The sequence below is a fragment of the Camellia sinensis genome, chromosome 8, assembly GCF_055761805.1.
Source record: "Camellia sinensis isolate YWXY chromosome 8, ASM5576180v1, whole genome shotgun sequence".
NCBI lineage: Eukaryota > Viridiplantae > Streptophyta > Magnoliopsida > Ericales > Theaceae > Camellia > Camellia sinensis.
In genome coordinates this window covers 146,091,342-146,111,793 of record NC_138968.1, presented here as the reverse complement: position 1 = coordinate 146,111,793, position 20,452 = coordinate 146,091,342, and the positions used below count along the sequence as shown (strand labels likewise).

The window sequence follows — 20,452 nt, the reverse complement described above, 5'->3', positions numbered from 1 at the left end:
CCTGCTCTGATACCATGTAAGAATTTATGTAATTTATGTATTATTGATTTATTGATAGATACAATTGATGTGTTTTATTACAAATCAGAGTAGCTCATTATATAGGAGAGGGCTTGGGTAGTAGGTGAGGAGTAGGTGAGGGTAAATTGGTGGTAGGTGTAGTAGGTGTGGTAGTAGGTGGTGGTAGGTGTAGGTAAATTCTAACAGAATCAATTGATGACCTAGCACCTATAGCTTTTTAACCATGAGTATTCAAGGATATCAGAATCATTAAACCTACAAAGAGCAACCTACAACCCAGATCCAACAGCACACTCTTCAATATATATACATATTCTTTGTTTCTTTTTTTTTAATTAGCAAGACAGGCACCCCTATTGCAACTAGAACTTCAACCCCACACTTCCCCATTTGGTTGTGCCAAGAGATACGTCTTAGCAAACATCAGTAGGAACAATAAATTATGTCAGGAAAATCTTGCACATTAGTGTATATGTGTGCAATTGCTCCAAAGGAAACCATCAAATTTCCCCAGTATGACCAAAATACTAACCAAACCAAATCAAGCCTTAAGTCCCATCAAATGGGGTCGGCTATATGAATCCTTCTTCTCCACTTGACTCTATCGACGGCCATTTGGTTAGTCAAATTAAGGAGATTCATATCTCTATTTACTACACTCTCCCACGTCAAACTAGGTCTGCTCCTTCCCCTAATACTTTCATCTACCGTCACTATATTACATCTCTTCACTACTGCCTCTGTATGACCCAAATACTAAATAATAATAATAATAATAATAGTAACCTATGAAGCACGGGTGCGAGTACATCAACACAGCAAGACCTAAAAAAAATAGGATACGGGTACGGCTGGGGTACGTCAATACTTTTTTTTATTTTTTATAATTTATAGTTTGAGATTCAATCTACAAATCAAAGTTCAATACCAAAACTAAAAAGAGAAATTATAAAACCAAAAGAGAAATCATAGTTCAACAATATCAATACCAAAGAAAAATCTATAAGCTATTTTAATGCCATTAAATAGGAGAAATTGCAAAACAAAGTGTCATTCCAAAAGCAAACTAAGCAAAGCAAAATTTAAAAATTTGAAACTTTAGTTTTCACTTCTATCAATTTCATCATTGAAAAATACATCTTTCATCTCTAGCACATCAAGTAAAGGATTTACAAATTCAAGTAAATAAGAACTCTCTAATAAATTAAATGTATCCCCCACCAATGTCTCATAGCTTGGTGTACTCCTGATGTACCTATAAAGTACCCAACTGCCAAAGAATTTACAAAAAGCACCCGGTACGTATGTCGAGTATCCGGCATGCATGCAGTCGTATCGGTACAAGTACTAGTAACCAGTAAGTACCCAGTATGAGTACGGCAATATTTTCGGAGTACCCATACTTCATAGATAGTAACAACTTAAGAAGTACGGACACTTCTAAGAAGGTGATGTATCCGTGTCGTGTCCGTGTCGGACATCGACACTCTTTGGACACTTTCCTGACACATGTCTAACACTCTTCAAAACATGTGTTATTTTTTAATTTTTTTTAAAAACCCAAACACTCTTTGGACACTTGGAGGCACATGTGTCAATTGCTTAAACACATGTGTCTCTCAATTAGACACATGTGAAATTAATTATAAGTTCGAATAAAACAACTTAAGATACAATAATAAAACAAAAACTATATAAATTTATAGGAATTAGTGTCATATTGCATTTTTTATTATCTTTGAATGATATATTCATGTATATAACATATAATACATATATAAAATTATATATTTCATTCGGGTCTCCCATGTGTCGTGTCCTGCATTTTTTGAAAATTGACGTGTCGGCGTGTCCGTGTCGTGTCGCGTGTCCGTGTCCATGCTTCTTAGGTAACAACTAAAGATAGCAGATGTATACCTTCCAAGGGGAGAAAATTCAATGTCTATGCCGTACACAATATTGTTTTGATCAACATTCTGCAGAAAATCTGCCGAAAATAGAATCAAGTGTATGCACCTATAATGAAAGCAAATGTCTCTTTCTATGAGCATTTATCTACATTAATATCTTTCAATTACATCAAGAATATCCATATATGGAAGAGAAGAATGAGATAATCATACAAACATTTGAAGGTACAAATGAATTATACCGCTTCAGTCAGAGACTCTATGAGTTCTCCTTCATGGGCAGTGTTTTCGATTATTGGGACCACAAGCTCATCATGATAGCCATGCCCTTGAATTCCTTTTATCATCTCCATGTGAGTAATCTGCATTATTTGTGAACAATGTCAGAAAAATTTTAAAGAACCCCCCCCCCCCCCACCAAAAAAAAAGAAATAAATGTCATATAATTTAATATCGTATATTCTACCTAAACTAAATTAAAGGAGGGAAACCGATGCAAACATGTAATAAAGATTTTAACATAAAAGAACTTAAAATCAACTAAGAAACAAAAATAGAATTAGGTAATAACAATGAAAAGTAAGAGACGAATATTTTCTTCTCAGCAATAATTGATCAAGTTTCAAAAATATACTTTGAACTCCTTTGAGAAGGGATGGATCATCGTTACAAGACATGATTCCATTCCATGACTGTGAATAACAGCACCAGCATTACGCATCTCATAAGCCTAAAGAACATAAAGAAAAGGATCATTACAACATGCAAAACAAAAGCCAAAATAGAAAAGCTAAAAATATAATTAAATAACGATAAACTTGTGATATTTTGGTTCAATGACTACCGTTCAAATGAAGACGTGCTATTTTATTCCTCCAAAAAAATGACTAGCTTTGACATGAATTAAACAAACTATGCAAAAATATAAAGTAATTACAAGCATAGAATCAAAAGTAATAATAATAATAAATCCATTTGGAGTGTGGTGCAATCAGGTAAACTATGATTATGGGTCACTTCTGTCCTGTAGTTCGGTACACTACTCTACGGCTAGTTGTCTATACGACATCTTTGAGTTTATAGTATTTATTAGCTTTGGTTACCACTATACCCTCTGTAGACAAAAAGATTTGATTGAAGCCAGACCACTATTGACATAATACAGCATCCTGCCATAACAAATGCATAGGCACCCTAAAACCCTACTCAGTAATGAAAGGGACTCCCTAAATAAGACTGCTAACTGGTATGGAGGAGATAACTTTATTAGCTTCCGAGTAAAAAATGCCTCTATCTTACTTTACTATGAATGCTAAAAGATTAAAATAAAGAAAAAAATAAACTTCATGCAGATTGCTCAACCCTTGTAACCTAGTCAATGTGCCTATCCCTCTAAATCAAGACAAAAGGGATCCGACACCTCCAGGGACTTTTTATCCCAAAAGAAAATTCCATATAAAAACACAAATTTCCAATACACCGGTTCCAGAGTAATCCCAAAGGTGTCACTTCTCAAATATGAAGAAGGAAAACAGTTTTGGTGCCTGCTACATTGAAAAGATCAAGCAAAAACAATAGCGAACCATCCAAATAACAAAAAACTGCATTGAAGACGGAGAATAATTAATTCTGCTTCATTTTATGTTGTCTCTGACAATTGCACACCCCAGTCACATTCACCCAGCCACCTATACACTATAACCTTAAATTATCAAAACCCTAGAAATAGATAGTGCTGCTTTACTTTTATAAAGGCATAGATAACTTCAAAAAATATTGCCGCCATAATTAAATAAGGCATGTGATAAAAGCCAATAGGAGATACGGTCAAAAAAATGAGGAGCTTGAAACAAATATTTCAAACTTCTAGCAAGTGAAATATAAAATCCTCACATAAAATGATGCTCATTTATGTACTGTAAAATTATAGTTCACCTAGAAGAATAAAAGAAACAAAAATCCCAATGGAAAGATATACATAAGCAGCTTGTTCTCTAGCAGAGTAAACATTTGGAAATGTTGAAATGCAGTATATTGAACCTTTATTAAGAACATTAAAAGCTAGATATTCTGTGTTATCACAATTTCAAGGCATTTCAAGTATCCCTTACTTTGAAGTTGTCTAATGCTTTCTATGCATGATTCAACCAGTGAAAGTTTTGAAATGGAATACCATATGCCAACAAAAAACTTCCATGAACTTCAGTTTGTTTCATAAAAATAGTGTTGTTCACTTCAAATTCTAAGGTAACATTAACAGCCCAAAAACAAGTAATTATGATCAATGGCCTTAAAAATAGTTTCAAGTGTTGCGACTTGGAATCAGATGACCATAAGAAACAACATAACATCAAAGCCACTGTAAAGCATACCAAGTTCGCAAAGTAGGGCTGAGGCAGCACACTGGGCCTCCATGCTCATTATGCAAAATGAAAAATGAAAGAAAAAACCAATAATTTAATGTATACCTTCAAGAAGAGAGGAGCACAATCAGTACATTTGAGAGGGTTATGGGGATAGGGCTTGAGACGAGGGGATGACAAAATAAACCCATCAGAAGAAAGCACATACATGTCCTCTGGAACCGTTCTCTCCTTCTGTACACCTGCATACAAAACCTATTTTCAGAATAATAATAAAAAATACTCTAAGGAGAGATGAAGCCAAAAAAAAGATGAACAGAGTGAAAACATAAGACCCCAGATAGACATGCATGCAGACTAGTGTGTGTGTGTGTGTGTGTGTGTGTAGAGAGAGAGAAGAAAACCAGAAGGGGACATGACAATCAGCTGACGGGACTTGGGGATGGAATCATCATGGACTTTGATGGTGATGCTGCCTCGGGTACCCGATACCCATCCTAGAGTGTAGAAGTGTCGGCAGAGTTCAGACACTAAAGCCCTTGTTTCTTTCACTGCGTCACTTTCTACATATGCCTGGCCAATTGATTCCCCCATAGCCACACCGTTCGCAATCATCTGTTCTCGTGTTGCTCGCACCCCCATTACATTATTCATGTTGACAACCCCTGAAGACGTTGATGGTGACTCCAACTCCAACTTCTTGCCTTCATAGGGAAAGAGAGATTGAAGTCAACAAAATTGAAGCAGCATGTAAGTATTTACATATTTCAATGGGAGAGAGAAAGAAGCAAAGCGCATATTATATACCTGCATTCCCTCCATTTATAATCATAGTTGTCAAATCAGGATTCGAATCGTGAATTGAAATGGTATTGTACTGAATCGTGAATCGTAAAGGTTCGGTCACCTTTTTTTAATTACATAGAAAATATATGTACACACTTAGATATTAAATATATGTAATAAATATGAAATATTTAGACTTAAATCAATAAAAATATTAGGGCTAGTTTGGCAACCCTTGAAAAAGCCAAAAAGCCAAAAAGTTACTAAAAAAGTTAAAAAGTTATCACTATTTACCAAAAAAAAAATTAAAAAAATAATGTACAAATATTAATTTAAATGGTAAATTAATATAAAAGTTCAATCCGACCAACCCATCAACGTACGGACACATCAGCCACCAGCAATGAAAGGAAAAACAAAAAATAATAACATGTGTACATTCACTTATTTGCATGGTAAAGTTGGGCCTTTGGGGGCCCACCATGGGTCTCGTTTTGATAATCCGAACCGTTCAATATGTAGAACTTGTCTAGTACTATATGTCTATAAAAAATCACATCTATCGAATATCGCTAACTATATGATCAAATCAGTTTTGTATAAAAATTGGATGGTATTATAGTTAACAGTTGACAAAGAAAACTAATACGATCAGATAGTTATCGATATCCAATCAACGTGATTTTTTACAAGTATATAGTACTCGATGAGTTCTACACATTGAACGGTTCCGATTAGAAAAACAGGACCCGTGGTGGGCCCTCACGGACCAAACAACACCATCCAATCAAAGCCCGAGAAGTAGACAATATTTTCTCATCTACTCAAACTGTCAGTCACCACTACCATTCCGTACGGCTCCTACCCTATCTTCTTCTACACACTTATTTAAACAATTTTTTAATACACATTTTTTCATAAAAAGTCAAAAAGTTAACCCAAACATCCATATTTTTTCCTCAACTTTTTAGTTCAAAAAGACAAAAAGTGTACTTATTTAAGACACCCCAAACAACTCTTTATTTTAAATGATGATCATGTGGTCTGGGTAAGAAGTTAACACTGGTTCCCATGTTTACCACATCACATTTTCCCTTTTAGATACTATTTCTTATCAACTGTTTTGAATAAAGAAAGCAAACAAAGAGAAATTTTCAATTTCCAAGTACAATAACTCAACAACAATGTTTTTAACTTTTTAGAAGGTTAAAAAACCAAAATCTTCAAACTTTTTCAAAAATCACACTTGATACCTTCAAAAAAATCATTTTGTAAATGCAAGTACTTAGATAAAATTGAATATGTAATCGTAGAATATTGTAGAGAGAGAAAGTTCATTTTTTTTGGACTAAGGTTTAAGTTTTGAGATTAAATAGAGAGGGAGAAAGTCAAAAGATGGCATATAGTAATCCTACCTTAAAAAGGTTGTGTGATCCATTTTCCAACAATAAAGAACCAAAAAAAAAAGCCACACATCAATTTTAGTGAATCGAATCGATTCACGATTCACCGATTCACCTACGATTCATAGCTATTTGCGATTCACACAAATTCTTCAAATTGATTACCTACTGAATCGAATCAAATGGTACCATTGGAATCCCGAATCGTACGATTCTAATAATAGAGTTTATAATAAACAATAGTTACTGGTCACCAACGAAAAAACAATATTTGCATGAAACTATTATTAAAGGATGACACTACATCACTAAGGATAACAGAATTAGCAACACAGGCGTAAGTTGCTTGAGCTCAGACCATTGAAACATAATGTTCCTCTACATAAAGGAAGCAAAATTGGCAACATGGGAACTTCCATCTCACACTACATGAAATTATTTGAAATAACCAGTAATGATCATATTGGCTTCCCCCTATGGTAGGGTTGGAGCCACATCAACTGAAGGATACCATTTACGGTGATGTATCCAAGGGGTGCAGGGGGTAGCCACACCTCCAAAAATTTTGAAAAACCCGCATATTATACTAGCAATTAGTAAGAGTATCCCAAAATTATAAGGGTTCGCACCCCCAAATTAACTATATGACAAAAAATAATTAAATAGCTTCTAGAAGATTGCCCAATATTTTGCCAAACTAGTCAATAAGTAAAAGATCTATTTTTAACTTTTAATTTTAATTTAAGTCAAATAGTCTGACTCCTCAATAAAATTCAAAAAACATCCTTGTTCATCAATTATTGCTCAATTGGAATTGGCTGAGAGTGAGACCTTGCATTGGTTATACATATATTCTTAGGTTGCTTCTATTCTTTCATTTGTCCTTCATTACCATTCTCATTTTCTATCCTATGTGTGTTGTGTCATTTACATTTTTTTTTCTATACATCACACCTTAATTTGTCAATGCCCCCCTTTTTTTTTGAAAAGTAATGATGCCCCTTGTTTTGTCATCCATTCTTCTGAGTTCATCCTCTGCAATGGGGAAATTAATTTATGTTTGACATGGCATTATTGGACATTAGTTCATCAAACTTTATAGTGCCTATTAAAACATGCTATCCTCTTATTGATAGCATGATTTTTCTTATTTTAACTGCGCATTAGAACATGTGTTTTCAGTTATGTAACTTATCAAGACTAAACTGTGCAATGGGATGAAAAATGATTTTCTAGCTAGTTACTTGATCACATATATTGAGAAAAACATTGTTTGAGGTTTTGATGTTGATTCTCTCTCTCTCTCTCTCTCTCTCTCTCTCTCTCTCTCTATGACACACACACACAAATTATTGCTTGCACTGGGTAATTGAGATTGAATTTGAAGCACCAAATATATATATATATATAGAGAGAGAAAGAGAGAGAGAGAAGTAAAAGATCCTGACCCGATGACATCTCTCTGCGAATCTTAGCTTTGACGTTGTAAACATTCCTTGAATCCGATACCAGATTTGGATTTCTTTGCCTCAATACCTTGAGAATTTGGCGTGGCCGTTTACCAGCAGAACTCATTTCTCTTATTATAAAGACCTCTTCTTCTGTGAAACGGCGGCAAGAAGGGTGATCAGATACACTTTTCGAAGGTTCATGATTATGCTCTCCATGTTTAATGGTTAATGTCCACAAGTCATCATCCTTCTTGCCCACAACTTCAAAGGGACAATTTGTAAGGCGAGAAGGTGCTTTCCTTTGGCGCATGTTTTCTCCAGCCTTGAGCCTTTTACGGTAGAGACCACCTCGATCACAAGAAATGGTAACATATCTATCCTTGGAAGAATCTTTAATGGATACCATGTAGCCCTGTGTCAAGGCAAAATCCCGGACATGTTTAAGAAGTTCTTCACGAGTCTGAAAGGTACCCAACGGTGGTGGAAGCATCTTGTTCTGTTCAGCATGCTCATTGGGATTTTGAGCTTCCATCATGGTAAGTTTCAAGTCAAACCTGGAAAAGCAAATTAAAAGCTATGACCTTAAAAAAAAGAGGGAGATCTGCACAAGCTCTATTGTGTTTTCAATGTGTGCACAAGTGTGCGAGCCTGCCTGGAGCAGAGCAGTGGCATGCATTTAAATGAAAAACCTAAGAAGCACAGACATAGACAGACATAGACAAGCGGAGACGGGATTGTTAAAAAAATGCCGGACATGACACATGAGAACATGCACAAAATATATTAGTTTTTTATATTTATTATATCCCATATATTTGAATATACATTCAAAGATAATAAATAAAAAAAATACAATATAATACTAATTTTTATAAATCTATATTATTTTGCTTTTATCTTTGTATCACAAGTTATTTTATTCAAACTTATAATTAGTTTCACCGGAGTCCAAGTGATGGACATGTGTGTCTCCCAAGTGTGTCCTAAGAGTGTCCAGATCTTAAAAACTAAAGAATAGTTGGACACGATTGGATAAGTGTCTGACACGTGTTGGGAAAGTATCCAATGAGTGTCGGTGTCCAACGTGGACACAACACGGATACGCCAACCATTGACAGTTTTCTAGACTAAAATAAATTAACAAATCTCCTAAGCCATGTTTAAATCATAAGTGTACTTGACAGATATATCCAGACAATGACACAAAATAGCTACGTACTTTCTACAGTTTCAATTCAACCATTACTTTCTGGGTTTTCCACCAAAACAATGTAAAATTAAAAATTAAATACAATAATAAAACGCTTAAATTTCTATTCATTGATGCATTGCAATATAAATTCAACTAAATTTCAGAGAAAACTTCAATTTTCAATCAAGTTCGATAAGTATATACGTATATGTGTAAGCAAATATGGGGCTTAGAACATACCGTTGAGCTAGATTTGTGGGAAGAAGAGAAACCCTGGCTATGTCAAATTGGAGTCATGAGTGAGGCTGTTGTAGAAGACAATGGAGCAGAACAGAGCAGACGAGTAGAGAAACAGTCGAGGAGAGAGAGTTTTGAGAGGGAAATTGGAAGTAGGGATTTTCCAAGGACGAGAATTGGGTATTGCAAGGAGGGTTTCGGAGAACCCAAGGAAATGTTTATGATTAAAAGGGCATTTCTGTCTTTTAACGGATTTCATTTTTTTGTTTTTTAGTGTTACTATTGGCACTCAATTAATTATTTTGAATCATCACTTATAAATTGTAAAATCTTTAGATGCCGTTTGGTAACACTTACGTTTTCAGTTTTCTATTTATATTTACAAAAATTTAAAAAACTCAAATAAAAACTTGTTTGGTAAAATTTTTGATTTATAAATCAGCAGTCTCAGTTTATAAATTTGGCCAAAAAATGAAAATACAAAAAATGTGTTTCCATTTTGAGTTTTCAGTTTTTTTTTTTTACCACCCAACACTAGCCACCACCTACCACTATTTTCCACCACTGTCTTCCGCCACCACCACCCACTACCCACCCCCCACCACCACCTGCCACCACCACTCGCCACCTACCTGTCACCACCACCCACCAGCCACCACTACCTACCTGTCACCACCTGTCACCACCACCCACCAGCCACCACCACCACCACCACCACCCACCTGTCACCCACTCGCCACCACCACTCACCCCTTGCCACCACCACCACCACCCCCCACCTGCCATCCACCCGCCACTACCATCCACCACCCGCCACCACCACCCGCCACTACCATCCACCGCCCGCCACCACCACCCGCCACCTATTTGCCACCATCACTCACCACCCACCTATCGCCACTATCCACCACCTGCCACCACCAGCCACCTGCAACCCACCAACCGCCACCATCACCCACCACCCACTTGCTACCACCCACCACCGTCACCCACCCATCGCCACCACTACCGCCCGCCACCTACCCGCCACTACCCACCACCACCCCTGCCACCACCACCCACCATCCGCCACCACCACCACCACCTACTCGCTACCACCCACCACTATCACCCACCCACCGACTATCACCACCTGCCACCACCCACCACCGACTGCCATCCGCCACCCACCTGCCACCACCACTACCCACTCGCTACCACCCACCACCCGCCACTGTCACCCACCCACCCACCATCACCACCTGCCACCTACCCGCCACCACCACCCACCCGCTACCACTCGTCACCACCAGCCATCCGCCACCCGCCTGCCACCACCACCGCCACCACCACCACCGCCACCACCACCCACTTGCTACAACCCACCGCCCGTCACCGTCACCCACCCACCTGCTACAACCACCCACCCACCACCACCAGCTACCCACTACCCATCGTCACCACTTTCCAACACCGTCTTCCACCGCCAATTGCTATTATTTGCCATTTCTCACTTTTTTTTATATTTTTAATATTTTTTAAACATTTTATCAATTACCAAACGCGTTTGTAGTTTATGTTTTTCTAAAAATAAACAAAAAATAAACAAAAACTAGTTTATAAAATTTTTGTAAATATAAACTGAAAACGTAAACGTTACCAAAAATTTCTTTTCTCCTCCAAATATCAAAATTATCCTTACAAAAATATTACACATATTCAAATGCACACTCCCACACCCCTTACACCCAAAAAACCTCTGTCTCAAAATCCTAATAAAACCCACGATGGTGAACCAGTGGAAAAAATTTATAGTGATTATGAAGTTTTTTCTTTATTTTATTACAAGATTTGTCGATCTATTTGATTTTTTTTTCTATTACCTCTTTTCACACACACAACATATTTCACTTTCATGCTTCTCTGATTAGTTTTCTATCATTCATCTATGATCTCACTATACTTGTATGCTCTCTGTGCAAGCAAAACTAGATAGTATTTCACTTACCGATTGACTCCCGATCGACCACCCAAGAGTGGTCCGACCTCCTTTGTTTGTCTACTTTTGCTGCTACTTCGGTTATTAGTTCCCGAACAAATAAGAAATGTTTGGTTATCTATTCTCGAACAAATAAATAATGTTCAAACCTGTGTCGTCGAATTTCGTTCATATGTTCGGGAGTTTAGTCTAAAAAAAATAATGAACTGTTTTTATTATTATTTTTATTTTTTTCAAGAAACTTACATTTACAAGACCTATCTCATCTGAGCTAAGAACACAATCAAAGCTATAAACCTCTTTTGAGTTTTAATTGTTGTATTCCTCTCGTTTCATAGAGTTGTGGTTGCCGAAAAAATTTTTACTCATTGTTATTGCCAGAAAAAGTGTATTTAATCAAATGGTTGACATCATTGCTGCCAAAGGGTTTTCAAGATTTTGAGGGTAGGTAGATTTTGAAAGTGGGATTTGAGAAGATGGATAGGTGGTGATGGAGGTGGGTACTCTCATAAATCCTAACGAGTGTTGCTATTAGCACCCTGTTAATTATTTTAGACCCCCATGTCTTTGGACCCCCACTTATAAACTTTAAAACCCTTAAAAAAAAATTTCTCCCCCACAGATAATACCAAAATTATCCTTGTGAAAACATTCTACCCATTCAATTGATTGCACATCCCCACACCCCAAAAAGCCTTTATCCCCAAAATCCTAACTAAACCCACAAAAGTGATTACTATTTCATCTCCACATACTTGCTCATGACTTAAGAAAAATAAATGTAGGATTTTTTATTGTTGATTCAAAATTTTCCATTTATGGGTGTTGCGATCTCCACGAATTCAATTATCTGTTCCTGAATAAATAAAAAATATTCGGTTACCTATCCCGAACAAATGAACAATGTTCGGGCCTGGTGTTCCCGAATTTCGATCATATGTTTAAGAGTTTAGTCTTGAAAAAATGACGAACAATTTTTATTATTTTTATCATTTTTTTTAATAAACTTACCTTTACAATGCCAATCTCCTCTGAGTTAAGAACACCATCAGAGCTATGAATCTCTTCCGAGCTTTATATTATTGTACTCTTCTCATCTCATGGAGTTGTGATTGTCAGAAAAGTGTAGGTAATCAAATGGTTGCCACTGTTACCACAAGAATATTGTCGCCAAAGGGTTTTCAAGGTTTTGAGGGTAGGTAGGTTTTGAAGGTGGGATTTGGGGAAGATGCATGGGTGGTGACGGGAGTAGGTGCTCTCATAAATCCTAACTCATGATGTAATAGTGAATTTAATTGTGAAATGGGATGTCCCAAAATTATTGTTGTTCCTTTTAGTAATTTCATTTGAAGTTATTATTGTAATAATAATAAAAAAAACTAAAAAATGGGGGGTACAAAATAATTAATGGAGTGCTAATAGCAACACTCATTCTAACTTATGATGTAGTGAGTGTGTGGGCTTAATTATGAGATAATGTAACGACCACCTCCTTGATTAATTAAATTAATCATGTGATTTGCATTGATTATGTGTTAATTATGTACCAAGTGTTATTTGAAGTGTGTTGTTGTAGACTGATGTATATGAATAAGGAATTAACATTTCTGAATCGCACGTGCGAGGCCTCAGGCCGCACGTGCGGTCTAGGTAAAATTCGAGTTCGAAAATTTGTTTTGCAATTAGAACTCAAGCTTTTCAAAATCCATACATGTCAAAGCTCAAAACTCTCAAAAACAATTTAATTTATTCAAATCATTTATAAGTGGTCAGGAATATAATGCAATTCCATATATTAATCCCATGATAGTCAATACAATGCTGATGTAGTCATTTGTAAGACATTTAAAAAATTTATATACTTCCACGCTGTCGGGATATCAAAATAGTCCGCTGTTAACAATTCACATAGCTTCAAATTCTAATTATAGTAGCACGGAAGCAACCATTCTCTAACCAATCAATCCTATGGCAGTAAAGGTAGTACCGAAGCAATCATTCTTTAACATAATACATGTGTTCCCAATTAGTCGGAGGCATATGTCTAAGTACTGTTCATAAGCAATTCATAGTCCCCCCCCAAAGTAAACGGACTTCAATCAAATACAAGTTCATTAGTTCTTACAGTTATATCAAAGTCATAGCATGATGGCTCAAAAAATGTACACAATAGCTCCATATCACAGTCAATCATAGTATAAAATATCTTACAAATGACTACTTCAGCATTGCATTGATTGTCATGGGATTAATATATGGAATTACGTTATATGGAATTACGTTATATTCCTAACCACTTATAAATTATTTGAATAAATGAAATGAATCACTGAATCGAATGCTGAATTGAATTGTAAACTGTTGAATGACCAAGAAATGAATTGAATGTCTGTAACAAGCTGAATGGGGAAGAAGTCACTTGCGTAAATGGGAAATGGTATGAACCTAAGACATTCAATCTGCATCTAATAAAGGTACCTAAGTATGGAGGACTAACCATCATACGGGGGATAGGATGTAACGACCATCTCTTTGATTAATTAAGTTAATGTGGGGATGTATTTTCTGAATACCAACACGTGGCATGGTGACACCGACGTGTCAGCCGAGGTGCCACGTGTCGTGGTAGTTATGCCGAGGTTAATCTTGCCGAGGCTAAGGTTATCTCCGAAGATATCGGAATCTGAGATAAGCGGATAAGGGACAGGAGTCCTAGAGTAAATAGAAGACTTTGCTAAGATAAGGATAAAGCTCTTAGGGAGTTTATCTTTATCTCTTGAGGAATCCAAAGTAAGCATTGAATTGGAGTCCATAAAAGTCAGGCTTCTAGTGGGACTTGGATTGAGTAAACTATAAAAGAGAGGCACCCCCGTGGGTCTAAGATATGCAATTTATGTTTTGAGCAATAAGTTTAGCACTTGATTATCTTTGAGAGATATACTGACTTGATCGTCGGAGTGCCCCCGGGTGGAAGAGCCACCGCCAGAGCCTTTTCTTTCTGTTACAGGTTTGCTGAAGCCATCTATTCTGCCGGTGCTCTCCAGCTGATTATTAGGCGGGCAGTGTGGTCAGAAAATTACCCACACAATTTGGCGCCGTCTGTGGGAATCTTAGAAGAATAGATGGCCAGTAACGGACAGAAGGAAAACATTGAGGGTGACACTCCTGCTGGGAGTGGCAGACCAATTGACCTCAATGTTGAAGGAGACAACCACAGTACAGAAAATCATGACCAAGGCCACGGAGAGAAAGACGTCGGCCAGGAGGGCGACGCTTCGAAGAGGACAGACCAAAGCAAGTATTATAATGAGGATAACCTTCAGGTATGGAGGGATAGGTGCTTACGGAGGGATGAGGAAGTAAAAGACTTGGCGAACAAGTTGGCAGACCTACAGTCGGTCGTCAACTTCATGATGCAAAATAATGTCATGCAGTCACCATACCCGCTGCAGGACACACCGATGCCAGCAACCAATGCCCAGAAGGAAGGAAGAAGAACAATCCCTGAAGTCCCTCAGCACACCAAGAGCGGAAGGCACTCTCACTGACCTTCCAAGGAAGGCGGACGAGTGGAGCCGAGACGAGAAGAGTCCCGAAGGACGTATCACACGAAGGATCCAGAGCCCAAAGAACATCGCCATGTTCAAGGGCAGGCGCTTTGCTTTGACACAACCCATGGAGAAAGATCGAAACGGGCCCACCACGAGGCCGAAAGTAGTGTGCCAAAAAGATTAAAGTCCAGAGATAGCCGAGCTCCAGGTAAAAGTAAAGAAGACTTGAGGGATTACCTCAAAAGGAGGCAGCAGAATGTTGAAGCCGAGGTGACTTCCCCAATTAAGCCGAGAACACCATTCTCGGTGGAACTGGACAAATTTGAAGCACCAAAGAGATTCAGTATGCCGAGGTTCCAAATTTATGATGGTAAGTCGGATCCCAACTTTCATGTTGGACTATACCTTAATTCAATGGCATTATATAGTGGGAACGAGTCATTGCTCTGCAAAGTATTCCCCTCATCCTTCAGGGAGATCGCATCCAATTGGTTCCATAAACTACCAAAGGGAAGCGTAAAGACGTGGGAAGGCCTGGCCAGGATTTTTGTGGCCAGGTTTGTGACGAACAAACTACAGCCCTTGAGGGTCGACGCTCTGATGGCTTTAAGAATCACCAAGGATGAAAGCCTGAGGGCCTACGCGAAGAGGTACTACGAGGTGTTCAATCGAATACCCGAATGCAACCAAGAAGTGACGGTCGTGTCTTTCAAGAACGGCCTGAAAGATGACTGCCCACTACGGAAGTCTTTGGCAAAAACACTGCCAAAAAGCATGGAAGAACTCATGGCAAGAATCGAGAAGTACGCCAGAGCCAAGGAAGATACATCGGGAAACAAATAGATGAAGCAGGAGAAGGGAAACGGCTCACCAAAGTGAGGCCGAGGTAACAACGGGCCGACCAAACAAGAAACAGAATTGAAGGGTAAATAGGCAGTGACGACAGTGTTCCGAATCCCTATGCATAAAGTCCTGGATCAAATACGAAATCAACCCTATTTCAGGGCACCGGCAAGAGCACCAGGGGAATTTATGGGAAGAAACGTTGGTAGGCGCTGTGCTTACCACAATGAAGAAGGACACCCAACTCAGGGTTGCAGAGCCTTAAAAGCACACTTAGAAGACCTAGTAAGGCAAGGCCATCTGAGGGACCTTATTGATGAGGCCAGGACAAGAGAAGAACAGGCAAGATTGCCTCAAGTACCTGCAGCTCCGCCTCACGGGTGGTTAATGTCATTCACTCAAAAGTGAACAAAACAACATTCGGGGAGAAACCCAAAGAGTAAAACACCTGCAGCACGTGAACCAGGTCGAACACAAAAGACCTCGGCCTGAAGAATGCCAAGGACCGATGATAACCTTCACTGAAGCCGACCTAGAGATGGTCTAGTATCCGCATAATGATGCCTTGGTAGTATCCCTCCAGGTTGGGGAGTGCCAAGTAAAACGCATCCTAATAGATCAAGGCAGCTCTTGTGACATCATGTACGTCAGATGTTACAAGGAGCTGGGCCTTCATCCTGACGACCTGGAACAATCCAGCAACCCTATCGTCGGCTTCAATGGAACGCCGACATGGCCATTGGGCGTAGCAAGCGTGGAAGTACAAGCTCGTACTAAGAAGATCAAGACAGAATTTATGGTGATTGACACACCCTCGCCATATAACATCATCTTGGGAAGACCATGGTTGCATGCAATGGGGGCAGTTCCCTCAACATTGCATCAACTACTACGGTTTCCAACAGAGCATGGGATTGAAGAAGTCAGAGGAGATCAACTGCAGGCAAAAAGTTGCTCCATGGCAGCAATAAAGTCTACTTGCAGCATTCGAGAGCTAAAAGAGGCGGAGATTGAAGACGAGGACATGAAGGTCCTAGATGATGTCGGCAAGGAGCCAACCGAAAAGAGTGAAAAGACACTAAAAAAAATCCTTGTCTAGGAGGGCGACGAAGAGCGCTTCTTTCTTCTCGGCTCAGGCTTAGCCGAAGAAGAGGAAAGAGAACTGGAAGATTTTTTGAGAACAAACATAGAGGTGTTCGCCTGGACACCTTACGAAATGCCTGGCATTGACCCCGAGGTCACTTGTCACAGACTGAATGTCGACAGGTCGGCAAAACCAGTGATTCAACGAGCCAGAAGACCGACGTTGATGCACGTCGAAGCAGTAGAAGAAGAAGTAGACAGACTTTTGGAGGCCAGGGCCATCCGAGAAGTTCACTACCCGACATAGCTGTCCAACATAGTAGTGGTGAAGAAGAAGAACGGCAAATGGAGGGTCTGTGTAGACTTTACCAGCCTCAACAAAGCCTGCCCCAAAAACAGCTTTCCCCTACCCAAGATTGACCAGCTAGTAGATGCTACTTCAGGGCATGAAAGAATGAGTTTTCTAGATGCATACAGGGGGTACCACCAGATTGCCATGTACCCTCCAGACGAGGAGAAGACCGCGTTCATCACCCCTAAAGGCCTGTACTGTTACAAGGTAATGCCTTTTGGGTTGAAAAACGCAGGAGCAACTTACCAAAGGTTAGTAACAAAGATGTTCAAGCGCCTGATTGGCAAAACGGTAGAAGTCTACATCGATGACATGGTTGTGAAGACCAAGGAATCTAAGGGTCATCTTGCCGACCTAAAAGAGGTCTTTGATATACTCAAAACATACCGGCTCCGACTCAACGCATCAAAGTGCGCGTTTGGAGTTGGATCAGGTAAGTTTTTAGGGTATCTAGTAACACGAAAGGGCATTGAGGCCAGTCCAGACCAAATCAAGGCCATCCTAGAGCTGAAGAGCCCGACGTCGGCAAAACAGGTTCAGATGCTTACTGGAAGGGCCGCAGCCCTAAACAGATTCATCCGCAGAAGCTCAGATAAGTGCAGACCCTTTTTCAACTTAGTAAAAAAAGCCATAGACTTTCTGTGGACAGAAGAATGCGAAGCTGCTTTGACCGACCTGAAGAAGTACTTGATCACAACTCTGGTTCTTTCCAATCCAAAACCAGGGGAAGAACTGTTTTTGTACTTGGCAGTTTCAGAACACGCAGTCAGTGCAGTACTAATTCGAGAAGAAAAAGGAGAGCAAAAGGCTGTTTATTATGTAAGTAAAACTTTGGCCGATGCAGAAACAAGGTATCTACCACTGGAGAAATTAATGTTAGCCTTAGTAATGGCTTCAAAGAAGTTGAGCCATTACTTTCAGGCGCACAAGATTGTGGTCCTAACAGAGCACCCACTAAAGTCCTTGTTACAACAAGGAGACTTAACAGGAAGGATAGCAAGATGGGCAGTAGCCTTGGGCCAGTATGACCTGGAGTTCAGGCCGAGAACAGTAATAAAGGGCCAGGTTTTGGCCGACTTCGTGGCAGAATTCACGCCAAAAACCATCGAATATCGGGCTCCGTTGAGCCAAGATGAGCATTGTCCTAGCAAGCAAGGAGAATCCCAGCCTAGGGCAAAAGAGCAAAGGAAGGAAAAACTCAGACCCTGCAGCATCTACATCGGCGATTCATTCGGACTGTTCGTCAATGGAAGTTCGAACCGACAAGGAGCGGGGGCAAGAGTACTGCTGATATCTCCAGATGGAGAAATAATATAACAATCCATCCGTTTAGGGTTCAAGGCCTCAAACAATGAAGCGGAATACGAAGTATTAATTGCAGGGCTAAAACTGGCAGCAGCAGCAGAAGCAGATGAGGTAATAGTTTTTTGTGATTCACAACTTATTGTTAACCAGTCAACAGGAGAATTTGCAGCCAGGGACGAAAGGATGTCGGCATATGCAAAAGAGGTCATCAGATTGGCAACACTATTTCAGAACTGCCGACTACTCCAAGTTAGCCGAGATGACAACACCCACGCCGACGCATTGGCCAACCTGGCAAGTTCAATGCAGACTAGAAAAACAAGGACAATTATGATCGATTATATGTCGGCCCCGAGCATAGAACCACAGAGCACAAAGCAAGAAGCAATGTGCGTGGACTTGGGACCAAGCTGGATGGATGCAATCGTTGCATTTCTAAAAGAGGAAAAGCTGCCAGAAGACCATAAGGAAGCACATAAAATCAGATTAAAGTCGGCCAGATTCAGTCTGACAGCAGAGGGCCATCTCTACAGAAGGTCCTTTACTGGACCCCTTTTAAGGTGCGTACACCCTTTGCAGGTTGAAGATTTTCTATACGAGATTCATGAAGGGATTTGTGGAAGCCACGCTGGGGGCAGATCATTAGCCCACAGGGCCATTACCCAGGGGTATTGGTGGCCCTACATGCAAAAGGATGCCGAAGCCTGCGTGAAGAAGTGTGAATAATGCCAAAGGTTTGCACCTTTGATACATCAGCCAGCTGTTGACCTGAACCTAGTATCCAGCCCTTGGCCGTTTGCCCAATGGGGCATGGATCTTGTTGGGCAACTTCCCCAGGCAACTGGGCAGAGAAAATACTTGCTGGTAGCAACAGATTACTTTACGAAGTGGATAGAGGCAGAACCTCTTGCCAAAATCCGAGATGTGGACGTCAAGAACTTTATATGGAGAAACATCATCACCAGATTTGGGATTCCAAGAGCAATAGTTGCCGATAACGAAACACAGTTTGACAACAAACTCATCAAGAACTTTTGTGCGAAATTCAAGATCAAGAACTACTTCTCAACACCAAGTTTTCCCCAAAGCAATGGGCAAGCAGAAGCATCCAACAAAGTAATTTTGGATGGAATAAAAAAGAGGCTGCAGGCAGCAAAAGGAAAGTGGGTAGACGAGCTACCCAACGTACTTTGGGCATATCGGACTACGCCGAGAAGATCAACAAGGGAATCCCCCTTTGCCATGGCTTATGGCACCGAAGCAGTCATCCCATTGGAGATCGACATCCCAGGGGTCAGAACCCAGGGAGTAGAGAATGGCATCAATGACATACTCTTAGCCCAAGATTTGGATCTTTTGGAAGAACGAAGAGAGAAAGCTGCAATTCAGCTCGCAGTATACCAGCAACAGCTTGTTAGAGCTTACAACAAGAAGGTCAATCCAAGAGATTTTCAAGTCGGCGACCTAGTCCTGAGAAAAGTCGTCGGCAACAAGAAAGATCCCAGAGAGGGCAAGCTTGGCCCAAACTGGGAAGGACCCTACAAAATTACTTCGGTATTAGGCAATAGAGCTTATCGGCTTGAAGAGAACGAGGGCAAAGCACTGCTAAGACCTTGGAACACTTGTAATTTGAAATTCTTCTATTATTAGATGTGCACTGTTTTCGGTCGATGTCATCAATAAAATCTTTTCCCTTTTCTTTAAAACACAAACGATTGATAAAATTACATATTGGTGTTTTTGAGACATGAATAATGAGAACCCAAGTAGAACTCAGGTTCACATTGGGGGCAGAGAGAAGACAGAGACACTTAATTCACTTGTTGAAATTTGTAGCAATTTACAAGTTGGAGTTAAGCCGATATTATTCCTTAATTCACTTGTTGAAATTTGTAGCAATTTACAAGTTGGAATTAAGCTGATTCCTTATCTTCACTTGTTGAAATTTGTAGCAATTCACAAGTTGAAGTTAAGTCG

At 39.6% G+C, this 20,452-nt stretch overlaps 1 protein-coding gene across 13 annotated transcripts in view; it reads right to left on the bottom strand.

Annotated features, from left to right (window-relative positions):
* LOC114303792 (putative bifunctional methylthioribulose-1-phosphate dehydratase/enolase-phosphatase E1 2) overlaps window positions 1-9,566 on the bottom strand; it is a 49,611-nt gene extending 40,045 nt beyond the window's left edge. For 12 of the 13 annotated variants that reach the window (XR_014338379.1, XR_014338380.1, XR_014338381.1 and 9 more), the window contains exons 1-6: window positions 9,367-9,566; window positions 7,932-8,488; window positions 4,699-4,998; window positions 4,400-4,536; window positions 2,566-2,661; window positions 2,174-2,293 (exon numbers count right to left, since the gene is read on the bottom strand). Coding sequence is in view for 10 of the 13 variants with exons in the window: in XM_082883689.1 (XP_082739815.1) it covers window positions 2,174-2,293; window positions 2,566-2,661; window positions 4,400-4,536; window positions 4,699-4,998; window positions 7,932-8,469 (1,191 nt within the window). In the remaining 3 variants the exon portion in view is untranslated. Of the gene's footprint in view, window positions 1-2,173; window positions 2,294-2,565; window positions 2,662-4,399; window positions 4,537-4,698; window positions 4,999-5,101; window positions 6,644-7,931; window positions 8,489-9,366 lie in introns of those variants that run through there. The other variant, XM_082883696.1, reaches the window with a different exon arrangement.
* Between the last annotated feature and the right edge of the window lie 10,886 nt (window positions 9,567-20,452).